Raw genomic sequence first — 26,488 nt, forward strand, 5'->3', positions numbered from 1 at the left:
TATATCAAACTCTTGGCTCCGAATGCAAAACTTTAGTTTGGAATCTTAAGGGAAAAAAATAAGGAGGATAAATGTGCAGATTCCCAAAACACATCCTAGTTGATCTGGCCTGTAGATTTCACATCTTAAGTTTCTAACCATTCACTCAGCATCACAGATCTGTGCTCGGTGCTGAGAGGTAGCTCAGCTGCTTGAAGAGATGGAAAGGCGCCTGGGTGTTGAGTCAGGCTACATTCTGCTACCTCACCTAGCCAGAAACCTCCCAAACTTTTCATTTCCTCTTTCCATTAAAAGGTTGCAAAAGATCGTTTTAAGCCGAAACCCTGTTAGTGACTGCATTTCCCAGTGATGTATGGACAGAGAACCGAGGACACAGCGGGACCAAGCGGCAGGCGGTCCCGCTCTGGCGCTCATCCCTACCTGCTGGGTCTGCTGCCTCTGGATGGCTCTTACTTTGGGGACCGGGCTCTCTCTGGAGGAAGAGGACTGCTGTCGGGACCGGCTCCCGTTCTGCAGGGGCTCGGCCACCAGAGCCGCCGATGCCACCGACATGCTCCCGGTGCTCCGCAGGGAGGCGCTGTGCGGCAGGGACGGCGGGGCTTTGGCTCGGGCGCCCAGCCCCGCCGGGTCTGGCTTCCGGAGCTGCGTCTGCCCCGTGCTGTTCTGCCGCGGCAGGGCGAGAGGTATGTGTCTGTCGGGCATGGTGTGGCGCCTGGAGAAGTCCTCACTCTGCGTGCTCCGTTTGGTGAAGTCCTCCATGCTGCTGTTGCTGGGTCCGCTGAGTTTGAAGTCTTCACTGTTACTTTGGCTCCTGGAACTGGCAGTGCTTAGGTTCTCCAAACTGGAGTCCACAGAGGCCTTTGGCATTGCGGGAATGGGGTTACTGAGGTGATAGACAGGGTTCTGGAAGGACAGGGGCTGGAGGCTGCCTGGCTGGTTCAAGGCTGGGTGTAGGGGCCTTCGCACTTGGGGTGCACTCTGGGGGGTGCTCTGGGTCTCCCGCAGTTGCTTGATGCTGGCCACCTGAGTTATGGAGAGCTGGCTTCCGGTCAAGCGTATGGGCACGTCGAGCATCACAGACGGATGCTCCGCTTGGGCGGCGTGCGACTCCTGAAGGTCCATGAGGGAGATGCTGCGGCCATTGGGGAGGCTACTTTCCTTTTCATCCTTTTCCGAGTAAGTCATGCTCTGGGAGGAGGCTTGCTGGACCAGCAATAATGTCTTCCCTCTGAAATAACTGTCTGTGTTGTCCTGGCTTGGGGATTTTAGTTTGTGCAAATCACTGTGAAAAAGGAAAGGACCCTTCATTACTCCTGAGGCAAATTTAACAGTTAAGATTTCCTCAACTCAGGCATATAAACTCCTCAGAAAGCTCACAGGCCCGGTGAGCCTTCCTTACTAGTTTCTAAGCCCAGATTTCATCATTACAATACTCAGAATAAGATCCAACATTTTCAGTTTCTCTCCAAAGGTGGGGGATAACACTGTGTAGACCACCTCCATCCCCGTCTTAGATTTTTACTAGAATTCCAATCATTTCCTAGTTAGGTTTTAAACTACCCGAGGTATTCCAATTCATAGTTAATTGGTTCTGTTTAACCCTTCCAGAAGCCCTCAGTGTACAACCAAAGGATCCCTACTACAGGCACAGGTCTTGCCAACACAGAAAACAAAGGCTAAGCATTAACATTGTATCCACCTGTCCAGCTGACACAGCCATTTCTAAATTGATTTCAATTGAGGTTCTCAGATCTCTGAGTGCTACAATACATAAAAATACCAATTTCATAGAGCCCTTAGTCTTCTATGAGGCAGGACATATGTTTTTTTAAGTCACTCAGTCTTGTCTGACACTATAGCCTGCCAGGCTTCTCTGTCCATGGGATTCTCCAGGCAAGAACACTGGAGTGGGTAGCCATTCTCTTCTCCAGGGGATCTTCCTGACCCAGGGATCGAACCTGGGGCTCCTGCATTGCAGGCAGATTCTTTACTGTCTGAGCCACCAGGAAAGCCCAGGCTTTTTTATTTAAATAAGTTTCTTTGAATATAACTCTACAATGTCATTTTAGGAGAAAAGTATCCTAGATTATGTGTATTATTATGACAAACAATTGGATTTATCTCAGAAGATTCTTTTCAATTGCTCATGACTTTAAAGCTGTACATTCAACAACGAAGTTCAATAGATTTCCCAACAAATCTCTAAACATCATCTCCCTCTGAGGTAAGCAGTTCCAGTTCTTTCCTAAGTTCATACCTGTCAGTAGGGTCTTCAAATATTTTCTGCAGCCCAGAGGAGAGGCTTCCACTGACATTTGGACTGGAGTTATGCTCAGTGAAGCGTCTCAGTTGCTGTTGTATTGGTGTAGGATTAGTCAGAGATTTGGTAATGTCAGCAAGAACACGAGGGAGAGGTCCCAATTTTGCCACGGTCGCCTGTAGGAAGGAATTTTCACCCTAATTGGATAATAAGCATTGCGATATCCACCACAGATTGTTTTTGGGACAACGATGCCATTGATGGAGGGGTGGAGGTTGGAGGGAAGGGTAGGTGTTTGCGTATGGGAGTGGCAGGTTGATAATGCATTGTTATGGAGCAGCAGAACCATGGCGTCGAGATGAATGGAGGAGGCGAAACAAGGTACAGCAGACATTGAGGAAAGAAAGGAAATAGAAATTAGGATTATGCAAATAAAAATTAAAAGACATGCTCAAAACAACCAAACTATTGCCATTCCAACTAAAATAGGCATGCAAAGCAAACTAAATCTTTGGGAGGCTGGTAGATCAAGGTAGGGGAAGGGAGGGGAAGAACCAAACACCTTCTAACCAAAAAGCAATTTAGGACTAGAGGGCTGGCTAGTGTGATGAAACTTCCAAAGACAAGGGATCATGTGAGGAAAGAAATGCATGCCAGCATACAAGAAGGTGATGCATTCAGGGGTCCAGAGCACTGCAGGCCACACAGTTGATAACTGTCATCCGCTAGTCATTTAACCTTGGGAACACTGACCTACTACCAAACTGAATTTGCATCAGCAAGACAATGTTTTTGTTTAAACAGCAAAATCAGGTAAACTCTATAAGATACGTTTAGAGGTACTGCTGGTTCCCAAGACCAAACAGATTAATTAAAAAGGAGAAAGTGTGTTTACACAGTAAAGCCTGTTAAAAAGACTTTGCCCCTGAATAAACCAGGTTGATTTCACAAGATATTATAACTGTATCCGCAGCCCACTGATGGTGTTATTCAGTGAAGAATAACCTTTTACAACTTGCTTTATCCATCTCAATCATTTTTTCCTTTGGGGAATTCTCATTCTCATGGGGTCTTATGGGAATCCTTAACCATTAGCTAGTTTTATATGGCTGCCTCTGGGTTTTCCTTGTCTCCTCAACAATCAGTAGACTCTTCAGATGACAAAGGCCATCTGAAGAATGTCTTTACTCGTTCGATTCTCTTAAGCCAATATTCTTATTCAAGGAATTTACCCTTAGCATAGCCGCAACTTAAAATCTAATGGGTCCATGAGAATAAGAAACAGTATTACTTTATAAAGGTGTTAGTACCAGTGGACACCCTACCATTTATATTTCCTTAGGAAAGTGGCCTTTTTTTAATAAGTTTTACTCCCTTCTTCCCCATTTTATTGGTGTGTCATTTTTTAAAGATAATAGGAAATGGAGGAAAACAAATTATTACAGAAAAATAATTTAAATAATTTTGTTTTCTGAAGTGATTCTAACATACCACCACAGATACTTATAAAGTACCTCTGGCAAATAAAAACATCAATGAATAATTATTGTGATAAACCTAGCCAAAATATGTTAGACTGTTTTCCATAATGAATTCTATTCTTTTTTGCAAAATTCCAGAAGGAAGAAAATGATTGACAGGTATATATTTAGTTATTAATATGGTATATAATTTTTAGCTTCTGGTCAGAAAATAAAGGATTAAAATGATCATTTTCTATATTAATTCACATCTGCAGAGGAAAAAAATAAGGATTTTCAGATCCCATATAACTCTATAGATACCAATAATTATATTAAACCCTCTGACTTGCATGATAAAATAAATCTCATGGTAAGTTACTTAAACACGATAGTCTCAGTATTTTTTTAAGTTCACACTTTTGTTAGAAATTACTATATGAGGTTTCGTCTCATTCTATACTCCATGAATAACGCACCACACATCAATATTCAATATTAGTTTTTAGGAAAACACACACATATATTTATAGAAATATATACCCCATTAATCAAGGTAACTACTTTAAAATAAATGTTAATAATTTCATGGCTTTCTACATTTTCCTGGTTGGTTAGGACACATATTTTACTCAGAAATAATAACAATTTCCTCCCAGACTTCTAGGTCAAAAGGTTGCTTTCAACTAGCAGAAAGCACGAACGTGATCACTCCGTAGACATTCTCCAGAATTCATGTGGCTTGGGGTACTCTACCTCCCATCTCCCATTGCCCTTCCAGCCTACTTTACCTTATCAAGTTGGGAAACTACTTCCCACAGTAAGGAATGCAAAACTGAAAGCTCTCGGCCCAGATCAATGTAACCATCAAAGCCTGGGGTGTTTGAGATGGTGTCTGGATTAGAGATCTCCAAAAGAAAGCGCTTCATTCCACCCCATTCATGTTCTAAAAAATCATTCATGAATGCCATGTATTCCTCTTTGTTACCAAATCTGAAGTAGAGGAAGAGAAAATGAGAAAGAACATATTCAGGAAAAGAGATGTGATCATTTTGAATTGACTTTACACAGGGATATACTTTTTTTTTTAGGGAGGTGACTAACTTGTTTTATTATCTGTAAGTGATAAGTGTTAAAACATACTTTCTTAATATTACATTAATACTCAAACACTTTGAATAGCTTTCTATTCTCTATAGGGTAAAGCCAAGGTGCTTTTTCCCTGGTATTTAAAGCCAGTATAAACATTCATTATCAGTATAAACCTCAGTATCACTAGCTTCTTCAAAGTCTCCCAAATATAGTATACTTCTTTTCTTCTCCAAACCTTTGCTTATGCTATTTATTTCTACTAGAGAATTTCCTCTCTTGTCTGTCTAGGTTTTAGTTATCTTCTGGGCCTAGCTTAAATCCAAAGAACATGTTCTAAAATAAACTAGCAACAATTTTTATAAGAATTAGATCAAATATGGGTAAACATAGATTCCTCTGTTGGCATATATGTAGTGCACACAAAGTTAAACTCGTGGACTTTCAAAGAGCCACAGGGTAGAAAACGTGTTTCACTCAAGTTCTAATTTCTTCCTTCAATATATTGCTACTAGAAACATACTTAAGCTTCAATATTGAGAATATCTGGGATCAATTCTGCCAGTGTGAACTGCTTCTCAATGATTTCTTAAAATTATTTCCTATAAACTATAAAAATTATACAAACGTAAGAAAAATTTGAAAACACTGAAAAGTGTAAAGAAAAAAGGATGGCTGTACCAAATCTACCACCCAAACATATCTGCTGTTTACAGTTCAGTGCACTTCTTCTCCAGCTGCTTTCTCCTAACTTCTTTTTGAAAAAGTTTAAAACTACAGAAAATTTCAAAGAATATACAGTGTACACCCATATGCCATTTACCTATGTTAACCAACCGTTCACATTTTGCCAAGTCTGTTTTCACCTTCTCTCTTTTTTTGATTGAACCATTTTAAACTAAGTTGCAGACATACCCCCTAACTAAGTTCATTAGTGCCTACTGCTCTAGAATAATGAATAACTCTTACACATACCAATGCCATTATCACACTGAAACTTTAAAAAGACATTATTTATAAATCATCTCATATAGAGTTCCTATTTCACCAGTTGTTCCCAAAATGATTTTAATAATTTTTTTTCCAATTCAGATCCAAACACTGCCTTGTCTCTTTTATCCAGAATAGTCCCCACTTCATCTTTTCCATTTTTCATGATATTGACTTTTTTGAAGGGGTCAGGCCAATTCCTTCCCAACTTTCTTATATTTAGGTTTTTGCAATATCATATTGGGGGATAAAAGCATATACACCATTTGGTGTCCTATCTCTTTTTTTGGCTATCTCTTTTTTTAAATAGCATTTTTCATTTAATATAATTATATCTTTATCATTTTCCATACTATTCATAAACACATTTTGTAGTAGTTGCATATATTCCATTGGATACATGGATTACTTAACTATTCCTCTACAAAGTGAATATTCAAAGTGATGTTAATCTTTTTGCTGTTTTTAATAACATCACGATGAAAATCATGTAACATGAGTGATGAGGTGCCCCATGCTCATCTAAAGGTTAGGCCTCATGTACTTTTAAGTGACGTTTTTAGAAAGTGATTACGGTAGCTCCGCCTACTTGGCAAAGTTGGCCAGGTTCTGGATGACCTTGGCAATGAGAGTCAGAGTCCGAGATGTGCGGTCATCAGGATACTCCTGCATGAGGTTGAAGAGACTGGGAGACATGATGGCCGGGCACAGAAAACGGAGAAACAGCGAGGCGCTGATGAGCCGCTCGCTGATGTCCTGCTTGCCGCGGTTCAGGCACTGCTGCTTCCAGGATGCAAACACTTCTTTCAACTCGCGAGGAAAAACACTGGGGAAGAAAGAAAGACCAAAGGTAAAAGTACTAGAACCCAAAAAAGCTCGGGTGGATTCCACTGTGGCCCCACAGAGTCAGACAAGAGGAGGGAATAATAGGGAGAACTCTGTTGATTCACGGCTGAGAGGTGATGGACAAATCATAGACATCCAGATGAAGACCAGAAACCTGATGCTGTAAATCTCAGGAACTAGTGTAAACTAGGTTTTGCAAAGTGGGAAGATGGCATGCAGCTCCTCACTAACCTATTTGGTTTACTCTAGCTCAGAGTAATCTCTCTACAGACTGCTCATCACAAGTCTTCTAAAATCTCATCGACTGCTGGTGAGAATAGTGATCAGAACGCATCTGTTTGACACTAGTAAATATGTTTAAAAGCCCTTAAAGTACTTTTGGTATTCAAGGATGTGGTGTTAATATTCTGGGGAAAGATTACATTTATGTAGGTAGTTCAAGGGGGCTTCTTACAATATAGGTTTAGATTTTAGATAAAACTATATCAGGGAAACTTTCAACTTCTCTTCCTTTGGTTGGGAAACCACAGTTAACACTGTGATAACTTTCATATGGAAAAAAGTCAAGTTCCATAAGCAGGGAATGAAGCACTGATAGCAGCTCACCAGTAAGAGTTGATGATCTTGCAGAAAGCCAGCTCACAGCACATTTTCAGGTTGCTCTGATGGTCCAAAAGTTCACTGGATGAACATTTGCTGGGATCCACTTCACAGTTTTCATCTGACTCATACAAAGCTTTGATGAACTCCCCTATTTGAAGAAGAAAAGATGATGGGTCGGATAACTATAAATAGTGTCTTCCTGAATAGAGCAAAAGAATTTAGGATTTCTGTACTAAAATGTGTAATAGGAACTCTTTCTGGTGCCTGACACAGAGGGCACAAGACTGTTCACGAAAGGTTATTGCTTTGGAATCTAAGATTTACTACCTCCTACATGTCATGTTTATTTTCCTTATCCTAGAAGTGGAAAAACAGCACTCATTAACATTGTCATCATGACATTTATAAAAAGAATAATGAAACTACTTTAAAAAATGCTACAACTTTACATCTTTTATCTGAAACCACAAATATACTTAATTAGCAGGAACTCATTAAAGACCTCTCTACCCATGAATAATGTTGTTACTGTTTTAGAAGAATAAATACCCCAGGTCTGAATAAATAGCCCACCTATGCTTTTAAGGGCTAATACTAGTGCCAAACTCAGATTCAAGTAAGGGTTTCTAGGTAGGTCCACCTCTCCTAATGGGAATAGTAATTCAACATAGCACACAGCACAGCATCTCTTTATATAATTTGGATATTTTTCCAAATAAATTTAGTTTAGATACCCTGTTCAAACATCTTACCCTTTGTAAAGATATGCCCAGTATTTCCTGAAAGAGCAAATCTTTACCTAATCTGTTTATCCTCCTTTATGAACCATACCTTGTAACTGTTCTGTTCTATGCTTCGTGCTATTTTGTGCTTACTTGTTCACACACTCGTCTCATCTTCAGGATGAATACCACTGAAGATCAGGGACTGGATTCTATTCAAGTTCACTTCCCAAGCCTATCAAATAGCTCCCAAAGCATTGGTGCTGCTGCTGCTAAGTCACTTCAGTTGTGTCCGACTCTGTGCAACCCCAAAGATGGCAGCCCACAAGGCTCCTCCATCCCTGGGATTCTCCAGGCAAGAACACTGGAGTGGGTTGCCATTTCCTTCTCCAATGTGTGAAAGTGAAAAGTGAAAGTGAAGTCGCTCAGTCATGTCCTACTCTTTGTGACCCCATGCACTGCAGCCCACCAGGTTCCTCTGTCCATGGGATTCTCCAGGCAAGAGTACTGGAGTGGGTCGCCATTGCCTTCTCCCCTAAAGCATTGCAGGAGCTCAAAAAATAGTTGTCACAGATGGTAGTATGGTTTTCTTTTCTTTTTTTTAATGTCTTTATGAAAAAGGAGTAGATCTTTCAAAGCTCCTTCCAAATCTGCTCATAGTAACTGAAGTTCAGGCTAGTTACTAACAGATATCATGGAAGTGAACAGTAATTTATACAAAAAAATTAAGAAGCAAAAGCAATAACAAAGAGTATTTTCTATCAAAATGGCTGGTACTAAGGTAAATGAAAGATAAAAAAAAATAGCTGTGATAAGAGGATGAGAAGTGATTATTTGGAAGTAAAATACTTGGAGGACAGGAATTTAAATGATGCACAGAAAAGAAAGTGGTGCAGAGAAAAATTAAAGGCTGTGGAACCAGACAGATCTAGGGTCAAATCCTGGACCCATCACTTAACCAACTGTGGGTGGCCTGAAAATTTACTTAACCGGTCTGAGTTTCGGGTGCCTTATTTGGAAAATAGTGTTAAGAACTCCAATCTGCTGGAGCTATGGTGAGGAACAGGGCATGAAAAGTGTCTAATATGGTGCCTGGGTACTTAGTAGGGGCCCCCACAGTAAGTGTTATATACACACTTTGTAGTTTTAAAATAACTTTTCATCAAGTAAAAAAAACCAAAGTGAGTAAAAAGGCTTTTAAATTGTTTACCAGCTCTCACAAGATTTCTACTGAACATGTTCTCAGTGTCACCTGAGAGGCTCTGTGCGCCCACAGATTTCACCTCATTTAAAGAGTACCGGAATTTAAAACTAAGTCATCAATGTCAAATACTTGATGTAAAAATCAATCCGCCTCTAAATTTATATCATTAATATTCGGCTTAATGAGCTGTACCTATTCTGGGGAAATAATACTAATAATAACTTGTGAATTTTGAGAGTATTTTTCTCTTTTCCTTCAAAAAAAGAACCAAATAAATAACTCAAGGGTCTGGAAGTAAACTGACTGTCTCAAGTTTTTTTTCCTTTTACCTGATTATATTTAAAATCCTCCGAAATTGAGTAAACTCTTTTCACTTTTGAAACTATAACCTATGTGTCTGATAGCATGGAAAGTACCACATTGAAAAGTGAACTTTTATAGGTCTGCACCTAGAGGCTGTTTAGCTGCTCACAAATTATTGAGACAGATTTAATCCTTTCACGTCTGCTCTCTGGCCTTGGCAGGGTAGGGCACAGGTGGGGGGTGGGGTGGAACGGGACAATTAGGGACAAAGAGGAAGGGTGTTTAAATGTTTAAATTTGAGTCTGTCAGAGGTTAAAGTGTCTGCCTGCAATGCAGGAGACCTGGGTTCGATCCCTGGGTGGGGAGGATCCCCTGGAGAAGGAAATGGCAACCCACTCCAGTATTCTTGCCTGGAGAATCCCATGGACAGAGGAGCCTGGTGGGCTACAGTCCACAGGGTCACAAAGAGTCAGACACTTCACTTTCACTTTCTTTCTACAACGTTCTATAATGTTTCACTATCTCATTACTATCTAGCACCCAAATTTCATGTGTAGAAATAAGCCAATAGGTATGGACATATTATTGTTAAAAGGAAATTTGCCTCTGCCATCAATGGTGGATATCAGGCCATTTTAGAGCCTTTTCTGTATGTCACAGGACATCAACATGAAACCTGATTTCAATTAGAAAAGTAAAAGGGGTTAATGGATGAAAGATTTAAGTCTAACTGAGGCAGAGTCTATGCTACCAACATTAATGCTCTTAATCAAGATAAATGAAGACTGGCTAAAAAGCAGGCAGATATTCTTTAATTTGATTGGCAACTTTTAACTCAGTTTTCTCTAAGCATTCTTCAGGCAGTCTGCAAATAACATCTATTCTTTTTTTTGCCCAAAGTGTATGAAATACAGTAAAACTTGAATTATTCAGAGTGCTCAGCTGTACTTATTAATGTGATTTTTTGGTTTTACTAAGACTTCACTGTGAAGTCTTTTTATTTAAAACTTACCATGAAGTCTTATTTAATTGTATGATTAGAGGCTCCTGTTGTAGCAAGTACAGTATCCTATGATGAAAAAAACAATCTTTCTAAGGGAACTGAAATTTTTGCACTTCTTCAGGGTTACTTTTGGAAAATCACTTATTACTATTTTGAACCATATAAAATAAGTCTTAATTTACACTGGTGCTAAGACGTATTCTGTAAACTGTTTTCAAAACAGAATTTGTCATAAAAAAATAAAATACAGGAGAAAAATTAGCTATCAAGAATTTAGGATTAAAAGGCTAACTAGAAATATGGGGAGTTAGATGGAGAGAAGACAGCAGCATCTCTGTCCTGAAGAAGCTTACTAATTAATTTTGCTTGTGTCCTGGAAGCAGCAGTCATTTTTACCACCCTGGCCCTTACTCTTGGGTTACAAAAATGATAATAGAGATCTTAGTGGGGTTACGTGAATTTCTTCCCCTGCTCACTGAATTTTCATATCTCAATAAGCCAATCAGATATTTAATTATTAACTGCTCTATCAAAGGACTTGTCTCTCCTTTTCACTTCAGGAATTATTTCATTTGGAAATCCTGGTTAGTACATTGAATGGTGGCATATGAATATTTGATTTTTAAGCAGTACATGGTCAACAAATATCTACCTCTTTATCTCCCCAGAATAGAGAATACTGCTTGAGATGCATCATTATTGCTTTTTATAAGGTGGTGCAAATCATTAAAGCAAACTATGATATATAATTCATGATATGACTGTAATAAGCTTTTTATGTAAGACTGATTCTGTACCTTTCCTAATGTCAATGAAAGTCCATTTTTGCCATTCTTCTAAATTCCCATTAGATCTTAAACTAAAGCATATAACTTAAAAAAAAAATGAAGATAGGAAGCAGGAGAAGAAAAAATTTACTGCTCCAGAGTAGGAATTGACTGCTACTACAGTGAGTCCAGCACTCACAGTCCAACACAGTGTTTACCTGCTGTTTCTCAAGCAGTCATTCACTTTTTACCTCCTGTGACCTGGCTCCTGAGAACAATCCCAGGCATCACTAATGAGCAAAACCAACAGCCATGTTTTTCTTTGAATCTTTACCTTCCTTGATCTCTGACTCTCTTAATGCTTTTTCCTCTTGGTGTCTAAGACTCTTTTCCTTCTTTTCTTTCGGCATGGGCATGCACACTTCCTCTATCTCTGACCTCTTCTCTCATCCCTCTGCTTCCTTTTACACCATAAGCCAGGAACACTCTAAGATCTGTCATTGGCCCTATTCTCTTCCTCCTGTAATCTGGTAGTTTCACTGATTCCCTCCCACATGGGTAACTTAGCCCTAAACTTCCACCAGCCAGCTAGACAGAAATCTTGGGATGTCCTACCTAGAACCCCTGGGACTTCCCACTTGAACTTCAAGTTCAATACATGTGAAGTGAAATACCATTTCTCATTCTTTCAAGCGTACTCCTTTTATGTTCTCTGTTAAGAATCTCATCATCTTTCTTGTCATTTGCAAAGGCCCCAAATTCACTGTAGTATTTGACCTCCTCCCCTACCACACCCTGCCCCATTCCCACAAACTGAAGAGTTGCCAGGTCCTATTACCTCACTGGTGATTGATTACCTCATTCAGTCTTATTTCTTGCCTTCAACACACAACTGTCTACTCTTGACAGTCACATGTAACTATTGAGCACTTGAAATGTGGCTACTGCATAACTGACCATGCAATAAATGTAGATAAAATACACATAATTTCAAAAAGCATGAAAAAAGTAAAGTATTTTGTTCATAATTCTTATCTTGATGATATATTAAATAATATTTGGATATACTGGTTTGAATAAAATGTTACTGGAATTAAATTTACCTGTTTCTCTTGCCCCTTTTTTATACCGTGACTACGAGAAAATATTAATTACATGCGATTCTCATTAAGTTTCTTTAGGACAGTGCTGTTCTACATTCTGTGTGAAGTACTGGGGACGTAAAGATACTGACAATGTTCTTTAAGGAACTCATGTCTGCTTTATCATAATGTACACTGAGTGCCAAGCACAGCGCCTTACTCTAGTGGTAACACCTGAAGTTTACGACCAAACATGGAGCTGTAAGTGGGTGACCCAGGCAGTAAGAACTACTGATTGGAGAAAACTTAGTTGTCGTGAAAAATTCTGTAGGTCTTGAAGGCAGAAACTGGGAGTCGTGGGAACTGGCAGGACTTTCTCCGTTGCTGATGCATGATAACAAATGCTAACACTTTCAAAACTTAGGTAACGTATTTATTGGGTTGGCCAAAAAGTCTGTTGTAGTTTTTCCATAAGATGGTATGGAAAAACCCAAATGAACTTTTTGGCCAACCCAATATATCATGATGTAAATACCCAAGACTTCAGAGGAAACAGATCAACTAGATGTAACATCTCATTACAAACATCACTGTATGTCTCAGAATCTCAGGAACTTGAGGGCATGGGGGTAGCTGCCTGTGCCCATGAGCTTTCTCCTGGTACATGGTATAAGACACAGATCTTCTATTCCTCCCCTGGTGAGTATTGCAGACACTTCTGACAATTGAAACTCCAATTTTAACACTTTAAGCAGTTGGAACTAAATAACGTTCAGAATCTGAGTTCCAGTTGGTTGTTTTGTGAGGGTGAAATAACCTCAAAATCAAAAGGGAAAGAACAGAGATGTTTTCTTTCTCCATACCCAGTGCATCGTGAAGATACTGTTGTCCCACTAACTTGAGGTATTCCTCAATGGATTTGGTGGCAATGGTGTTCTCTCTGAAGATCAAGACGTCATGTTCTCCACAACGATCCACCTCAGACATCACCAAGTCCGTCAGAAAATCCTGGTAGAATAATGTTCAATCAGGCAGAAAGCAACTGAATGTGAATAAATACTACATGTTAGGAGAGACTGATGAAATGTCAGACATCCTGGGAATGCTGCTTTAAAACTAAATCTACCAGATTCATTTGAAGGGAAAAGGTCAGCCAGCATAAAATTTGAAGTGTTACCAACTTACCAACCTTAAGTTAAAAATTCCTTCAAAGGTTTTTCATTGCATGGGATAAGCACTATCATCCTGCACGTGGCCTGCAAGCCTCTAACACACAACGTTGTCTGTTCACCACAGAGTGTTTGCAAATGCTGTTCTCAGTGCTGCTTCACTCCCACCCTTGCTCCGCCTCCATTTCTATGGAGTTAATTCCTTGGATCCTTTGGATTTTAGTTTGTGCCTCGTTTCCTCAGTGAAGCCTTGTCTGACCAAGACTGCCTCGAACTCCATTAGTCAGGACCCCTTAATCCACATTCTTGTGGCACCATGCATCTTTTTTACAAATCTGCACTTCTCACTGTAATCACACATTTCTGTAATTATTTTACTAATATCTGTTTTCCCCAGAGACTGTGAGCCCCATGAGACCAAAGACAGTGTCTATTTTTGTTCACCTCTATATTCCAGCATTTAACAGTTTCTGACACATACTAGGTGTTCAGTATAAAATAGTTACAAATTGGTCCATAGTATCAACATGAAATTTCTTAAACATCTAAACTCATTTGCTATGTGAATTATGTATGTATATATCTCCAGCCATCCATTCATCCATCCATCTACTCATCCATAGTGAAGGAAGGCATAAGGAGAAATGAAGCCCTTAAGAAATAGCTGCTTCATTTCTCAACAGTCTTAAGGAACTTAATTTAAAATCCAGTGTTCATTATTCAATTTGAAATCTGATAATGTCATATATTTTGAATAGTATATATTTACTGGATATTTCAAAGTCTCCAAAATAAAAAACAGAGGGAATATGCTGATTTATTTTAAAATTAAGCATTTTAATATTAATGGGGTTCATCCTGGGATTTTTTTCATCAGGGTAAAAGAGTTGTAGACTTAGGAATCACTATTAAAACTCTTATGCTCAGGGACAGGAAGAAACCTGGGGGTGATGGTAACACTCTGCATCTTGACTGCTGTGGTTTCCACGGTACGTAAACTGTCAAAACTCATTGAATTTTTCCCTTTAAATGGATTTGGTTTATAATATGTAAATTGTACCTCAATAAAGCTGTTAAAAAATCCTACATATATCCTTGAACCTCAAGCAAATGAAGCACAAAAAGAACATATCCATACAATTTCAAAGATGAGACTCAAAATTTCAATGATTTTTTTTAAACCAGAAAGCTCAAAATTATCATTAATAAATTCAACCACTAAAATGACAATCAATAGGAAGGCAATTAAATAAGGAACTAAATATTGAATATATTGATATATTCTGATATGTATCAAGAAATGTTAAAAATACTCTATTGTTCTGTTCTAAATAATTCTAGCTGTGAACTCCTCTAGATCTAAAATACAATTTTACCATGATCAATTTGCATATAATATAATGCAGACTTTGGCCTAGTTAAGTGAACATGCCTCACAGAGGTGATAATTACCACAGTTCAGGCACCACTCTATCAATTGTTTAGTGTTCTTCATACAATTAGTGTATTTCTCTTTCTATCTTTCTAGATTTTTACTTCTATCCAGGATGAACTGAGGTAAGGCTATTATGAGACAGCTAACAATAACATCCCTTGGTATTTTAATTCTAAATTCAGACATTAATCTCATGAAGACTCTTGCTAGTGACCAACCTGATTCAGGAATACTTCCTTCTGTGACTAGGTGATATATATAGTCATCAGTCAATCTTAAATTAAAATATAGTGTGGAATAAAACAATCACACAACACTCTTTGGAACTAAACAGAAATAATCTTGCACACAATGGGATTATTAGACCAGTCCTGCCATTTATTTTGTTCGGCGATAAAGAGCTAGCGGTGCTATCTATATTTCGTGCAAATAAACTTTAAATAAATACTTGTTAGATTCTTCATTTTACTTCTTTAATTTTATCATCTCCACTTTTTCTGAATCTAAGAACCAATAATAGGTTTCCTTTCTGGGCAATGCAACCTCCCTTTCTACTTACCTTGGCCCTTCCAGTGCTTTGAAGAATGTGCACTAAGGCACAGGCTAGTTCTTCTTTATTTCTCACACTGATTACTGGTTCAAGAACAGAACATAACATGGTATAGTTGCTGGTGACAAATTCTGCAAACTCTTTGTATTGCTCCATAGGCAGAATGGTGATGGTTTGGAAACGTGATTTAATCCGAATAGAAGGTCCTCCTGTCTTTCCTTTGTTGGGTGTAGGTGTACTCACTGGGTACCACTTTTCTACAAACTGGCGACCAGTCACACTGGCAGTGGGGATGTTGACTAGCCCTACATAATTATTCTTGTCTTTTTTCTTCTTTTTTTCCACATCTTTATAAATGTGAACTGTGATGCTATGAAGAGGTGGAAGGCTGTAGAACTCAAAATGTTCACCCCAGAAAATATTGTCTGCTTTGGTCTTGCTGGTTGTACGAGCAAAGAGGGTATCATCAAGGCACAGTTCACAGAAATATTTCTTTTTAGGGGCAAGGTCCTTGGCTTCAATAATCCATAAACGGAGAACATTTTCAGCTCGTCTACAATTGTCCTATAAAAAGTAACCAAGTTGTGTTTGAGAGCCAAAATCCCAGAAAGACAACATTTTCCTCTTAAAGTAAGTGATACTACGTACTTCATTAAGGGCAGTCATAAAATAATGAAGGAGATTGCTATCTCATCATTCAAGATAACAGCAAGCCCTTAGAGAGCCACATTCTATTTCACTTGGGTTAAAGAAATAACAACCCGTAATGGAAATTCTCGTATAGCCAGTCTTATGGCAACTGGATTAGCTTTCTGCAAATAAGATAGAGGTATGTAAGTAATTACAAAATCTGTGTTCTAGTCCCATTTCTATTGTATATTGTACTCGGTTCTCGCTTAGTCAAGTAACTTCTCTGAGTCTTCTTATCCACACTGATAAAATCATGATACTATCTGCAGTAAGATCATTTTGAGCATAAAATAATAAACACGTGTTTGTCTTTAAAAGTTCTGTAAAATTTAAGGTATTATTAATATTACTGCATTTCCCTTCAATCAACTTACTGCTTATAGAGTTATACAGTTTTTTGGACATTCAAAGCCACTCTTACCTTATTTGGTTGAACTGTCCTACGAAGGTTTTCCATCCACTTATCTCTCTCTGAAGCAGAGTTACAACTGAAGCATTTACTTCCACTTAAGTAGGTAACCTTCAACATAAAGATTAGAGATAAGGAAAAGGAAACATAGGGCTTGGGGGCTCTATCTTCCTAGGTGTATCAAAGAGTTAGGGATATGCTATGAACCCAAATGATACTACACGGTAACCAAAATGATATTTGCTGGTTTTGTGATATCTATGTGTGCACCTACATTCACTTTTTGCTTTGTTATCTACTTAGCGTCTATACTCCTCTCCAGGTAAGGACAAAGGTCACTGAGAATTCAGCTTAGGAACCGAAAACTGGCCTACAGTTTAGAAAGAACAAACCTGAAAACCTCTAATTAAATTAATACCTTTAAAAATTACCTGCAAATAAATATCCTCAATTCTGAGTGAGTTAATAAAAAAATAACTAAAAAGGGAAGAAGATCTCTAACAGCTTATTTCTTGGGACTGCCTTCACATTATAATATTACAGAAGGCTACTACATGAAATTGAAAAGAGTCCAGTTCAGTTCAGTTCAGTCGCTCAGTCGTGTCCGACTCTTTGCGACCCCATGAATCACAGCACGCCAGGCCTCCCTGTCCATCACCAACTCCTGGAGTTCACTCAGACTCATGTCCATCGAGTTAGTGATGCCATCCAGCCATCTTAACCTCAGTCGTCCCCTTTTCCTCCTGCCCCCAATCCCTCCCAGCATCAAAGTCTTTTCTAGTGAGTCAACTCTTCGCATGAGGTGGCCAAAGTACTGGAGTTTCAGCTTTAGCATCATTCCTTCCAAAGAAATTCCAGGGTTGATCTCCTTCAGAATGGACTGGTTGGACCTCCTTGCAGTCCAAGGGACTCTCAAGAGTCTTCTCCAACACCACAGTTCAGAAGCATCAATTCTTCGGTGCTCAGCCTTCTTCACAGTCCAACTCTCACATCCATACCTGACTACTGGAAAAACCATAGCCTTGTTAGTAGCGTTGAAATATCAATAACCTCAGATATGCAGATGACACCACCCTCATGGCAGAAAGTGAAGAGGAACTAAAAAGCCTCTTGATGAAAGTGAAAGCGGAGAGGGAAAAAGTTGGCTTAAAGCTCAACATTCAGAAAACGAAGATCATGGCATCTGGTCCCATCACTTCATGGCAAATAGATGGGGAAACAGTGGAAACAGTGTGAGACTTTATTTTTCTGGGCTCCAAAATCACTGCAGATGGTGACTGTAGCCATGAAATTAAAAGACACTTACTCCTTGGAAGAAAAGTTATGACCAACCTAGATAGCATATTCAAAAGCAGAGACATTACTTTGCCGACTAAGGTCCGTCTAGTCAAGGCTATGGTTTTTCCAGTGGTCATGTATGGGTGTGAGAGTTGGACGGTGAAGAAAGCTGAGCACTGAAGAATTGATGCTTTTGAACTGTGGTATTGGAGAAGACTCTTGAGAGTCCCTTGGACTGCAAGGAGATCCAACCAGTCCATTCTAAAGGAGATCAGCCCTGGGATTTCTTTGGAGGGAATGATGCTGAAGCTGAAACTCCAGTACTTTGGCCAGCTCATGTGAAGAGTTGACTCATTGGGAAAGACTCTGATGCTGGGAGGGATTAGGGGCAGGAGGAGAAGGGGACGACAGAGGATGAGATGGCTGGATGGCATCACGGACTCCATGGACGTGAGTCTGAGTAAACTCCGGGAGTTGGTGATGGACAGGGAGGCCTGGCGTGCTGTGATTCATGGGGTCGCAAAGAGTCAGACACGACTGAGTGACTGAACTGAACTGAGTAGTGTTGAATTAATTACTCTGGAACCCATTTCTCTTCTATTAGGCAACCAGTCTGTTGATTTCCAGTCATTAGGTTAGTTTGAATATTATTATCAATGTCCTTTAAAAATGAAGTATGTTGTCTCTATGTCTAGAACCGACCACCTGTCTCGGCATACAATCTGTTGAACTGATTTCCACAAATATGGCAAACTTTAAGAGACGTTTATAAAAAAGAACACCAATAAATGACCTGTCCAAATTGCTAACGTGGCTCACATAGTAACTTACTCTCAGTTTATAACCCAGTGAATTAGATCAGATGTTACATTCTGTCTGATATGGTAGCTACTAACAACAGGTGGCTAGTGAGCAGCTGAAAAACAACTAGTCCAAACTGAGATGTGCGGTTAAGTGTAAAACACACATCAGATTCTAAAGACTTAGTTTTAAAAAAAGAAGGTGAACAGTTCATAATTTTATTTTAGCTACATGTTGGAAGTGGTAACATTTGGGTTTAATAAAATTTGAAATCACACACATGGCTTGCACTGTATTTCTGTGGGATAGGGCAGGTCCCCAAGAATAGGTATCAGATATCTTTCAACTTTTACAACATCTAACACAGGGGCTCATCATTAGTAACTTTGTAAGTCTGTGCTAATTAATTAAATCATAATGCTAACAAGTACACAGATGGTTTTGAAATTAAATTTGCAAATGGCCAATTGTGTACATTAAGTTTGGGAGGGGAAAATTACCTTATAAAAAGTGATAATTTTCTGGTAAAGGGCAGTTTGTTCACTGAAGAAATTAGGCACATGCAACGTGCCAGAGAGCCAGCTAAGTGCACAGAACTTATAAAAACAAAGAGGACATGATCCCGGATCTTGAACCACTCAGGTTTTAGTTAGAAAAAATTATGGTTTTGGTATTTTTCCCTCAAAGTATCATTAAAATTCGGGACTTAGGTTTTCAGAAGAAAAATAGTAACATACTGTGTAATATCTTTCTCAATACCAAAAGATTAAAATACTAACAATAATTTAGTATTAATCTTGTGATCTCTGCTGAGAATGTCCTAAGAATTCATTTATTTTGAAAGCAGACAAAGCCAAAAGGAATGAGAAGCCATCATTAATAACTTTAATCACCAACATAATTCAGTTCAGTTCAGTTCAGTCACTCAGTCGTGTCTGACTCTTTGCGACCCCATGAACTGCAGCACGCCAGGCCTCCCTGTCCATCACCATCTCCCGGAGTTCACTCAGACTCACGTCCATCGAGTCAGTGATGCCATCCAGCCATCTCATCCTCTGGCGTCCCCTTCTCCTCCTGCCCCCAATCCCTCCCAGCATCAGAGTCTTTACCAATGAGTCAGCTCTTTACATGAGGTGGCCAAAGTACTGGAGTTTCAGCTTTAGCATCATTCCTTCCAATTAATAGCCAGGGTTGATCTTCTTCAAAATGGACTGGTTGGATCTCCTTGCAGTCCAAGGGACTCTCAGGAGTCTTCTCCAACACCACCAACATAATTAGATTAGCAGATTTCTAACTTTTCCCGTGTAAGTAGGTAATTTTCAGTAACTAAAAACCAGTTAAGATAATCAAATCATCAATAATACAGTAATGCAATCACAAGAATATTGGATAGAAAATCTCTTTGCTGTCTTACTACTCTTCATTTTTCCTAGACTTTCCTACCTCAAAGCAGAAGTCTTGTCCAAGGATGCTGCTATGGAGTGGCTTTACCGATACAGGTTCCCCTCTACCGAGATCCAGACATTCCACGGCACTGCATGGGCTCAGCAATGATTCATGAGAACGGGACTCTTTTAGTTTAGGCAGCCCACGAGACCTAAAAGTAGAAAAAGATATTTATGGTAGTGTAACTACTTGGCCAATAAGAAAATAAAGGTCAAATGCAATGGAGGTTTAACAACAAATGGATAAATCCCTAAAGAGAAAAAATAAATCTGTAATAATGATGATAGGATCATATTCATGGGACACATAGAAACCACATATATATTCATGTGTGTGTGCACACACATACTTTCCTTTTTCAGCAAAACACAAAAACGTACTATAACGTTACTAATCTCAAGGAGCTGGAAGCTGCACCACAGACATTGTTTTTTATTCTCATTCCTGTGCTGGAGATGGAGAAATAGACACCATTCCAGGTAACCTTACGCATTTCTTTTTTATGCAAAGGTCTTACTTAAAGACAAATGCTTTCTTTTTTTTCCCCCCATGCTATAGCTTTATTGTCTACTATCACTGACAAAATAGTAGTGGCTATATCTTCACTGCTTCGGCAGAATAAACACACATATACATACTCAGAAACAAAGCCAAACTTTTCAGCACAAGACCTTGCTTTTCAAAAGGTCTGATTTTCATCTCAATATGGACTTCTTTTCTGGCAAGCTTTTGTTTCTATTTATGCTTTATTGTACAAATATGAATGAACAGTAAAATGCCTTGAAGAAACTTCCCACCCTCCAAAGAAATGTTCCAACTCCCATCTAGAAGAAGAGATCTTTGTCAACACCATTCAGGGGTTCTGGTTCGTTTTGTCCCCTAGATGGAATGTGGGGAATTGTGACTCTTGTCACTACAGGGGCTAGTACTTCACTGCCTGAAGCCAAACAATATTAAACACAATATTCTTGAATCTAGAACTGGATAGCTATGCAGTTTTACTCAGTAATTATAGTATTTATTGACTGAAACACTCAGAGTTAAATATATATATTTTAAGTAGAAGTACCTAGTAATAGAGATAAAAAGAAATGTCTTGTAGAAAGGTATTTGTTTGTGTAAAATGCATTAAATAAGCAGCTTCATTCATTTCCTTGAAATAACCATGTTAACATTAAAAGGAACTGAAATACTTAATGTCAGGGTAGCTTGCAGTTAAATTATAAAGTAATGAGATATAGGAAACTAGTACTAAAGGCTGCTCTTTCCCTTCTGGTTCCATTCCAACACTGTTTAATCAAATTCCATACATACAGGAAAAAACATCCTAAGACTAGGATTTTAGTCCATTCTTCTTTCCACACACAAAACATGTGTTCTCATATTGAGTAGTCTTTTTAAGGTCAAGGAGTCAATAATTACATTTACCATTGATAATACAAAGTCTGCACAAAACCCACCTAATGTTTTGTACATAAAAATAGAACAATTTAATAGTTCCACATTTATTTCCTTTTGTTCTAGTGGATGAAACAATGTCATGTTATATACTGTCAACATAGCATATCAACTATAAATAACTAAACACAAAAACAAATTTTAATGTAATTACCATACAACCTTTCCCAGTATGCTTCATGGGAAGCCTGGTTGAGGCAACAGGATACTATAACGGTTCCTAATTACAAATGAAACAACAATTCCAGCCCCCTTTTCCCAGGAGGAGTTGCCTGGAGAGGAGAAGCCTCTCCCGCTCTGGGAGTAAGCCTCTCAACAGGAAAGATGAAGAAGGCATATTTAAAATAAGACGTACGACAAAAACCTCACTTGTATTTTTTAAACTCCCTAGGAAAGTATTCTAAAACATAACATTATCTCAAATCAAATAAATGTCTACCTACGTGAAGCAACTGAACAGCCACCTTGGAGTGCACCCCCAAATCATAGCGCCGCCACATGTCACAGCACGGGAAGTCACTTTTCTGAACTACATCTCAGAAGACAACTTTGGTTAGAAGACAAGAACCAACAGAAGGTAGCTTCCTCTGCTGCCTTCAGTTACTAATAGCATTTTTGAATAAATGTTTTCCAGGTGTAACTTCGAGTCTTCAATAGCAGCAGAACAGAAACACGCGAAATGGAACGCAAAGCCATCTTCTAAACCGGCTGCAGGACAGGTAATCTTCTTCTTCTCTTCTTCAGGCTGCACCCAGCCCCTCAGGTAACATAAACAAGGTTCCTGGGCTCTAGGCTGGGCCTGTTGCCATGGTGCTACACCTATAAGGAGATTAGAGCCCAAGGCAGCAGGGAGAAGCCGCCAGTGTGAAGGACTCAAGGAGCATGCTCTGCAAATGTGACCATTTTAAGACAGAAAGGAAGGAACAGTGAGGCCCCACCCACTCCCATTAACAATTTTGGAGTCAGAAGCTATAGGGAAAAAACTGAGGCAATTCTGGGGGTGAAGGAGAATCTCTTAACTTTGCTAGAGAACAAGGCAGTGATTTGTTTCTGGATAATCCCCAGCCCCTACTAAAAGGTATTCCCCTCGTTCCACCTTGAAAGTATAATCTTTCTCTCATGTCCATTCTATTTCCTTGGCTGTCCTAGTTTAATGTTACTAGGTATTGTTTTTCATTAACTTACCTGAGTTAAATATTTTTTTCTTTTTAGAGAGAGGGGTGGATAAAAATTTTTTATTCATTGTATTTATAATGCTGAACAAATTTCATTCTGATACTCAGGCTTAATTTTCAAATACAGACATAAACAGATATTACAACCAAGCCACCTGGAATTAGAATTCAAAATTCCTCCTGGTTATGGAAATTTCAAGTTGTTCAGGATCTTCTTATTGTTCAGCATTTATGGATGTCTGTGTGTGTATACACACCGACACCAGTGGATTGAACACTACATCTGCTAAACATTCAACGTTGCTACTGAATAAATAAGCAAGCCCTTCCTGTATTGGGAAGAAAGTGTCTTGGAGAAGACAGAAGTAATTCCCAGAGAAGCAGGATTATGGTGAACAGGAAGATCGAGCAGCCTGGGAATGGCAGTGCTGAGGAGGCATTATCTGTGCAAATTTAATAGCACTAGTAATCCCCAGGCTCCTACAAGTCATGTTTACCTCCTCCTGCACCTTCCTATGAGTTGATTTTTCTTAGATCTGTTAACTACAGTTTTAGCAGCTTTGATTGTCACTACAGTTTACTTCTCTAAAGGAAAGAATGTGGATTTATTGAGAGAGAGATGGGAATTTGAAACAATTCTCAGTCCAATCTGACAATGGCCTTCATCAAGGAAACTAGCCTTGAAAGTGGACATTGTGAATTCGCTAACTACGGTTCTCTTTCTGACCCCTGCACCCCCCTCAACTCCCATCATCCTAAACATCATGTAATAATTCAGGGTTCAAAGATGACTATTTCTTGGTTTAATTGGGAACCTGCTTCCCACAAGCACTTTTAGTTCTACTTAAGGAACACTATATCCTTCAGTCAGTTCAGTTGCTCAGCTGTGTCTGACTCTTTGCCACCCCATGGACTGCAGCACGCCAGGCTTCTCTATCACCAGCTCCCAGAGCTTGCTCAAACTCATGTCCATTGAGTCGGTGATGCCATCCAACCATCTCATCCTCTGTGGTCCTCTTCTCGTCCTGCCTTCAATCTTTTCCAGCATCAGGGTCTTTTCCAATGAGTCAGTTCTTCGCATCAGGTGGCCAAAGTATTGGCACTTCAGCTTCAGAATTAGTTCTTCCAGTGAATATTCAGGACTGATTTCCTTTAGGATTGACTGGTTTGATCTCCTTTACATTTTGGTTTACAGTCAGTAGATAACACCAAATTCTGTGTGAACTCCCAGAGCTCTAGCGATATGAAAGGTAACGGTTAAAAATCTAATTGCTTTGCTGATGAAAATTACCTGCTACTTCTGACCTATTTAAGAGATAAACTACAAGGCAGGAGTAGCTTTCTATCACCCAAGACAGTGAATTAATATTATATTGCTCTTAAGTCTTAAAAGACAAAAGTAAAGTCGTGGGGGGTGCAGAGCCAACATGCAAGCCATTGAATTTACTGAAGAAGGAAAAAAAAAAAGGAGTCAAAAGACTCTGATTAATGCAATGTTAAGTAAAACACAGCTGGATTTTTCCCAGCTCAACCATCCAATTTTTTAAAAAGCATATTTCCCCCAAAGCGCCAGTGGTACTTGGATGCGCTAGCTCAATCTGCCACATGTTAACAGATTCAGTTCCAAATGTGGGAAACTTTTAATTAAAAATACAACTGAAAAAATAAATGGTTTTTGCCACACAAAATCCTGTACTCCAGGGCAGGTGAATTTCTGCTTGGTGTGGCAGTTACGATTCCAAACTGCTTCACTGAATTCTTGAAAAGACAGCTCAGCCATAAACTGGGTACAGAAATATATGTTTGTGTTCACCAGCGTGTGTTCCTAAGGCACTTTATCTTGTCTGGAAATTTTCCAGGAAGAAATCAATAAAATTCGGTATCCTAGTACTCTAACCAACAAATTTACAAAGGGTCTAATCAGTTTTTCAAAAGTTGTTCTGAGCTTTCACTTTGGGGAAAAGACAGCTTTACTTCCTTCCCAGATTTCATTGTTTTTCAACCTGGTATCTGTGAAACCATCCAACTGATGTTTTCCGTTTGAAAGAGCAGATACTTTCCTATACTATAAAACTTTCCCTACCTGGATTTTAGAAAATAAAAATTTTAAAAAAGGAAGAAATTAGAGCTCATTCACCAGAGTTCTGCTTGTGTGCTAGAAAAACGTCCTCTTTGAGGATTCTGACAGCACTAGCTGCGCTGATTTACCTGCTGCAGTTAAAGCCAGTCCCTACCGCTTAGATTACTCACTGGTTTTTATGTTTGCTTAAAAAAAAAAACAAAACAACCATACAACCACTCATACAAAAAGCTATTTATGGAAACATAATATGTACTACTGATCTTCCTTCTCTCTGCTCTCAGCCTCTAGACAGGATGGTCTAATGAACCTAGCTGCTAATGGTGAAGAAGGATGTTTGTCAGCCTGAGTTTTCACTTAAATAAACCCATGGTAAGGAAATTTATCATCACAGTCAAAAACGACATTCAGCCTATCTGGGTTACATACACTTGCAATGAAGGTGGACACAGAATGAAGACAAGATTATAGACATTAAAACATGTTCTGAAGGGCCAAAAACTCACTCGGCCTTCAATGACAGGCACTAGGGGAAAATCTCCTTACAGCAACTGTACCAAACTGTAATATACCTTTTTTGTTCTTAAATTGCAAATGGAATGAAATCTACTAGTGCTTGTTGAACAAATTCAGTATAAACATCACTGAATTAAAATAACTGTATATATAAACAACAATATAACCATATAAACAATACCGAATTAAAAAAAAATGAAACTAAACTAAATCACACTCACAAATGAATTCAATTACACATTTAAATAGTTCAAGAGTAAGTGGAAAGATTAGTAACTATTCTTCCCTGAATTTAGACTTCAGTCTCAGTGTCACCATAAAATTTAAGTATGGGTGAAAGGAGGATAAAAAATTTAGAAACTGATGAAGTTCAATGACACTTACTTCTTCATCATTCCTAAATTCATGCCTATTTGCTTTCCCACTGGTTTTAACCATTATTCGGTTGAATAAATGAATACATGTCTGAATCCATCTATTCATCCAATAGTTGCTTGGTGCATATTACGTGTCAGGCACTACACAGATGGAAGTAAACAATGGTGAAGAAGAAAGGCAAGGTTGCTGTAGTCACACACAGTTTATAATCTACTGAGTTAACAAGCCATTATACCATGTGGTAAGACCTAGGACAAAAGATGCAAAAATGGCTCTGTGGGTACTTAGTAGGGGCCCTGGATCTTTAGCTGGGGATTCAAAGAAAGTTTCATGGAGGTAAAAGCAATGTGATGGAATGCTAAAAGTCATTAGGTAATTAACGGTGGAGTGGAATTAGCTGTATGCAGATGTGGAGGTCCTGAGAGTCTGAGAGGGAATGGTCAGCATGTGAGAAAGCCTGCAAGAAAAATACAAACCTGGGGTGTTTGAGGAATTGAGGAGAATTAAGCAGCTTGGCTCTGGTCCAGGGTGGATGTGTGCTGGGGCTGAGAGAAGAGGCGTGGGGAATAATGAGGCCTGAGAGACACTATGATGGGACCAGTAGTAACGTGGGTGTTCCAGTTTGATCACAAAGCCAGTGAATGAACATAGAAAGGTTGTGAATGGTGGAGGGTGAATGACAAGATCAAATGTGTATCTGAACAAGGTATACTTTGGCTAAAAAGAGGAGAAAGGGGTACAGAGACGGGAGAGAAATAATGAAAGACTTAGAGA

The 26,488-nt window shown here is 39.0% G+C and overlaps 1 protein-coding gene across 8 annotated transcripts in view; it reads right to left on the reverse strand.

The window, feature by feature from the left end:
- The window catches only part of RASAL2 (RAS protein activator like 2), a 394,323-nt gene that overhangs the window by 25,101 nt on the left and 342,734 nt on the right, over positions 1–26,488 (reverse strand). For 5 of the 8 annotated variants that reach the window (XM_040263908.1, XM_040263909.1, XM_040263903.1 and 2 more), the window contains 9 exons: positions 20,105–20,258; positions 16,595–16,693; positions 15,493–16,047; positions 13,193–13,337; positions 7,252–7,396; positions 6,389–6,625; positions 4,512–4,713; positions 2,258–2,457; positions 421–1,282 (listed from right to left, as the gene is read on the reverse strand). In XM_040263908.1, the coding sequence (XP_040119842.1) occupies positions 421–1,282; positions 2,258–2,457; positions 4,512–4,713; positions 6,389–6,625; positions 7,252–7,396; positions 13,193–13,337; positions 15,493–16,047; positions 16,595–16,693; positions 20,105–20,258 (2,599 nt within the window). The remainder of the gene's footprint in view (positions 1–420; positions 1,283–2,257; positions 2,458–4,511; positions 4,714–6,388; positions 6,626–7,251; positions 7,397–13,192; positions 13,338–15,492; positions 16,048–16,594; positions 16,694–20,104; positions 20,259–26,488) is intronic. The other 3 variants (XM_040263910.1, XM_040263906.1, XM_040263907.1) reach the window with 1 other exon arrangement.

Source organism: Oryx dammah, unplaced genomic scaffold, assembly GCF_014754425.2.
Source record: "Oryx dammah isolate SB20612 unplaced genomic scaffold, SCBI_Odam_1.1 HiC_scaffold_21, whole genome shotgun sequence".
Lineage (NCBI taxonomy): Eukaryota > Metazoa > Chordata > Mammalia > Artiodactyla > Bovidae > Oryx > Oryx dammah.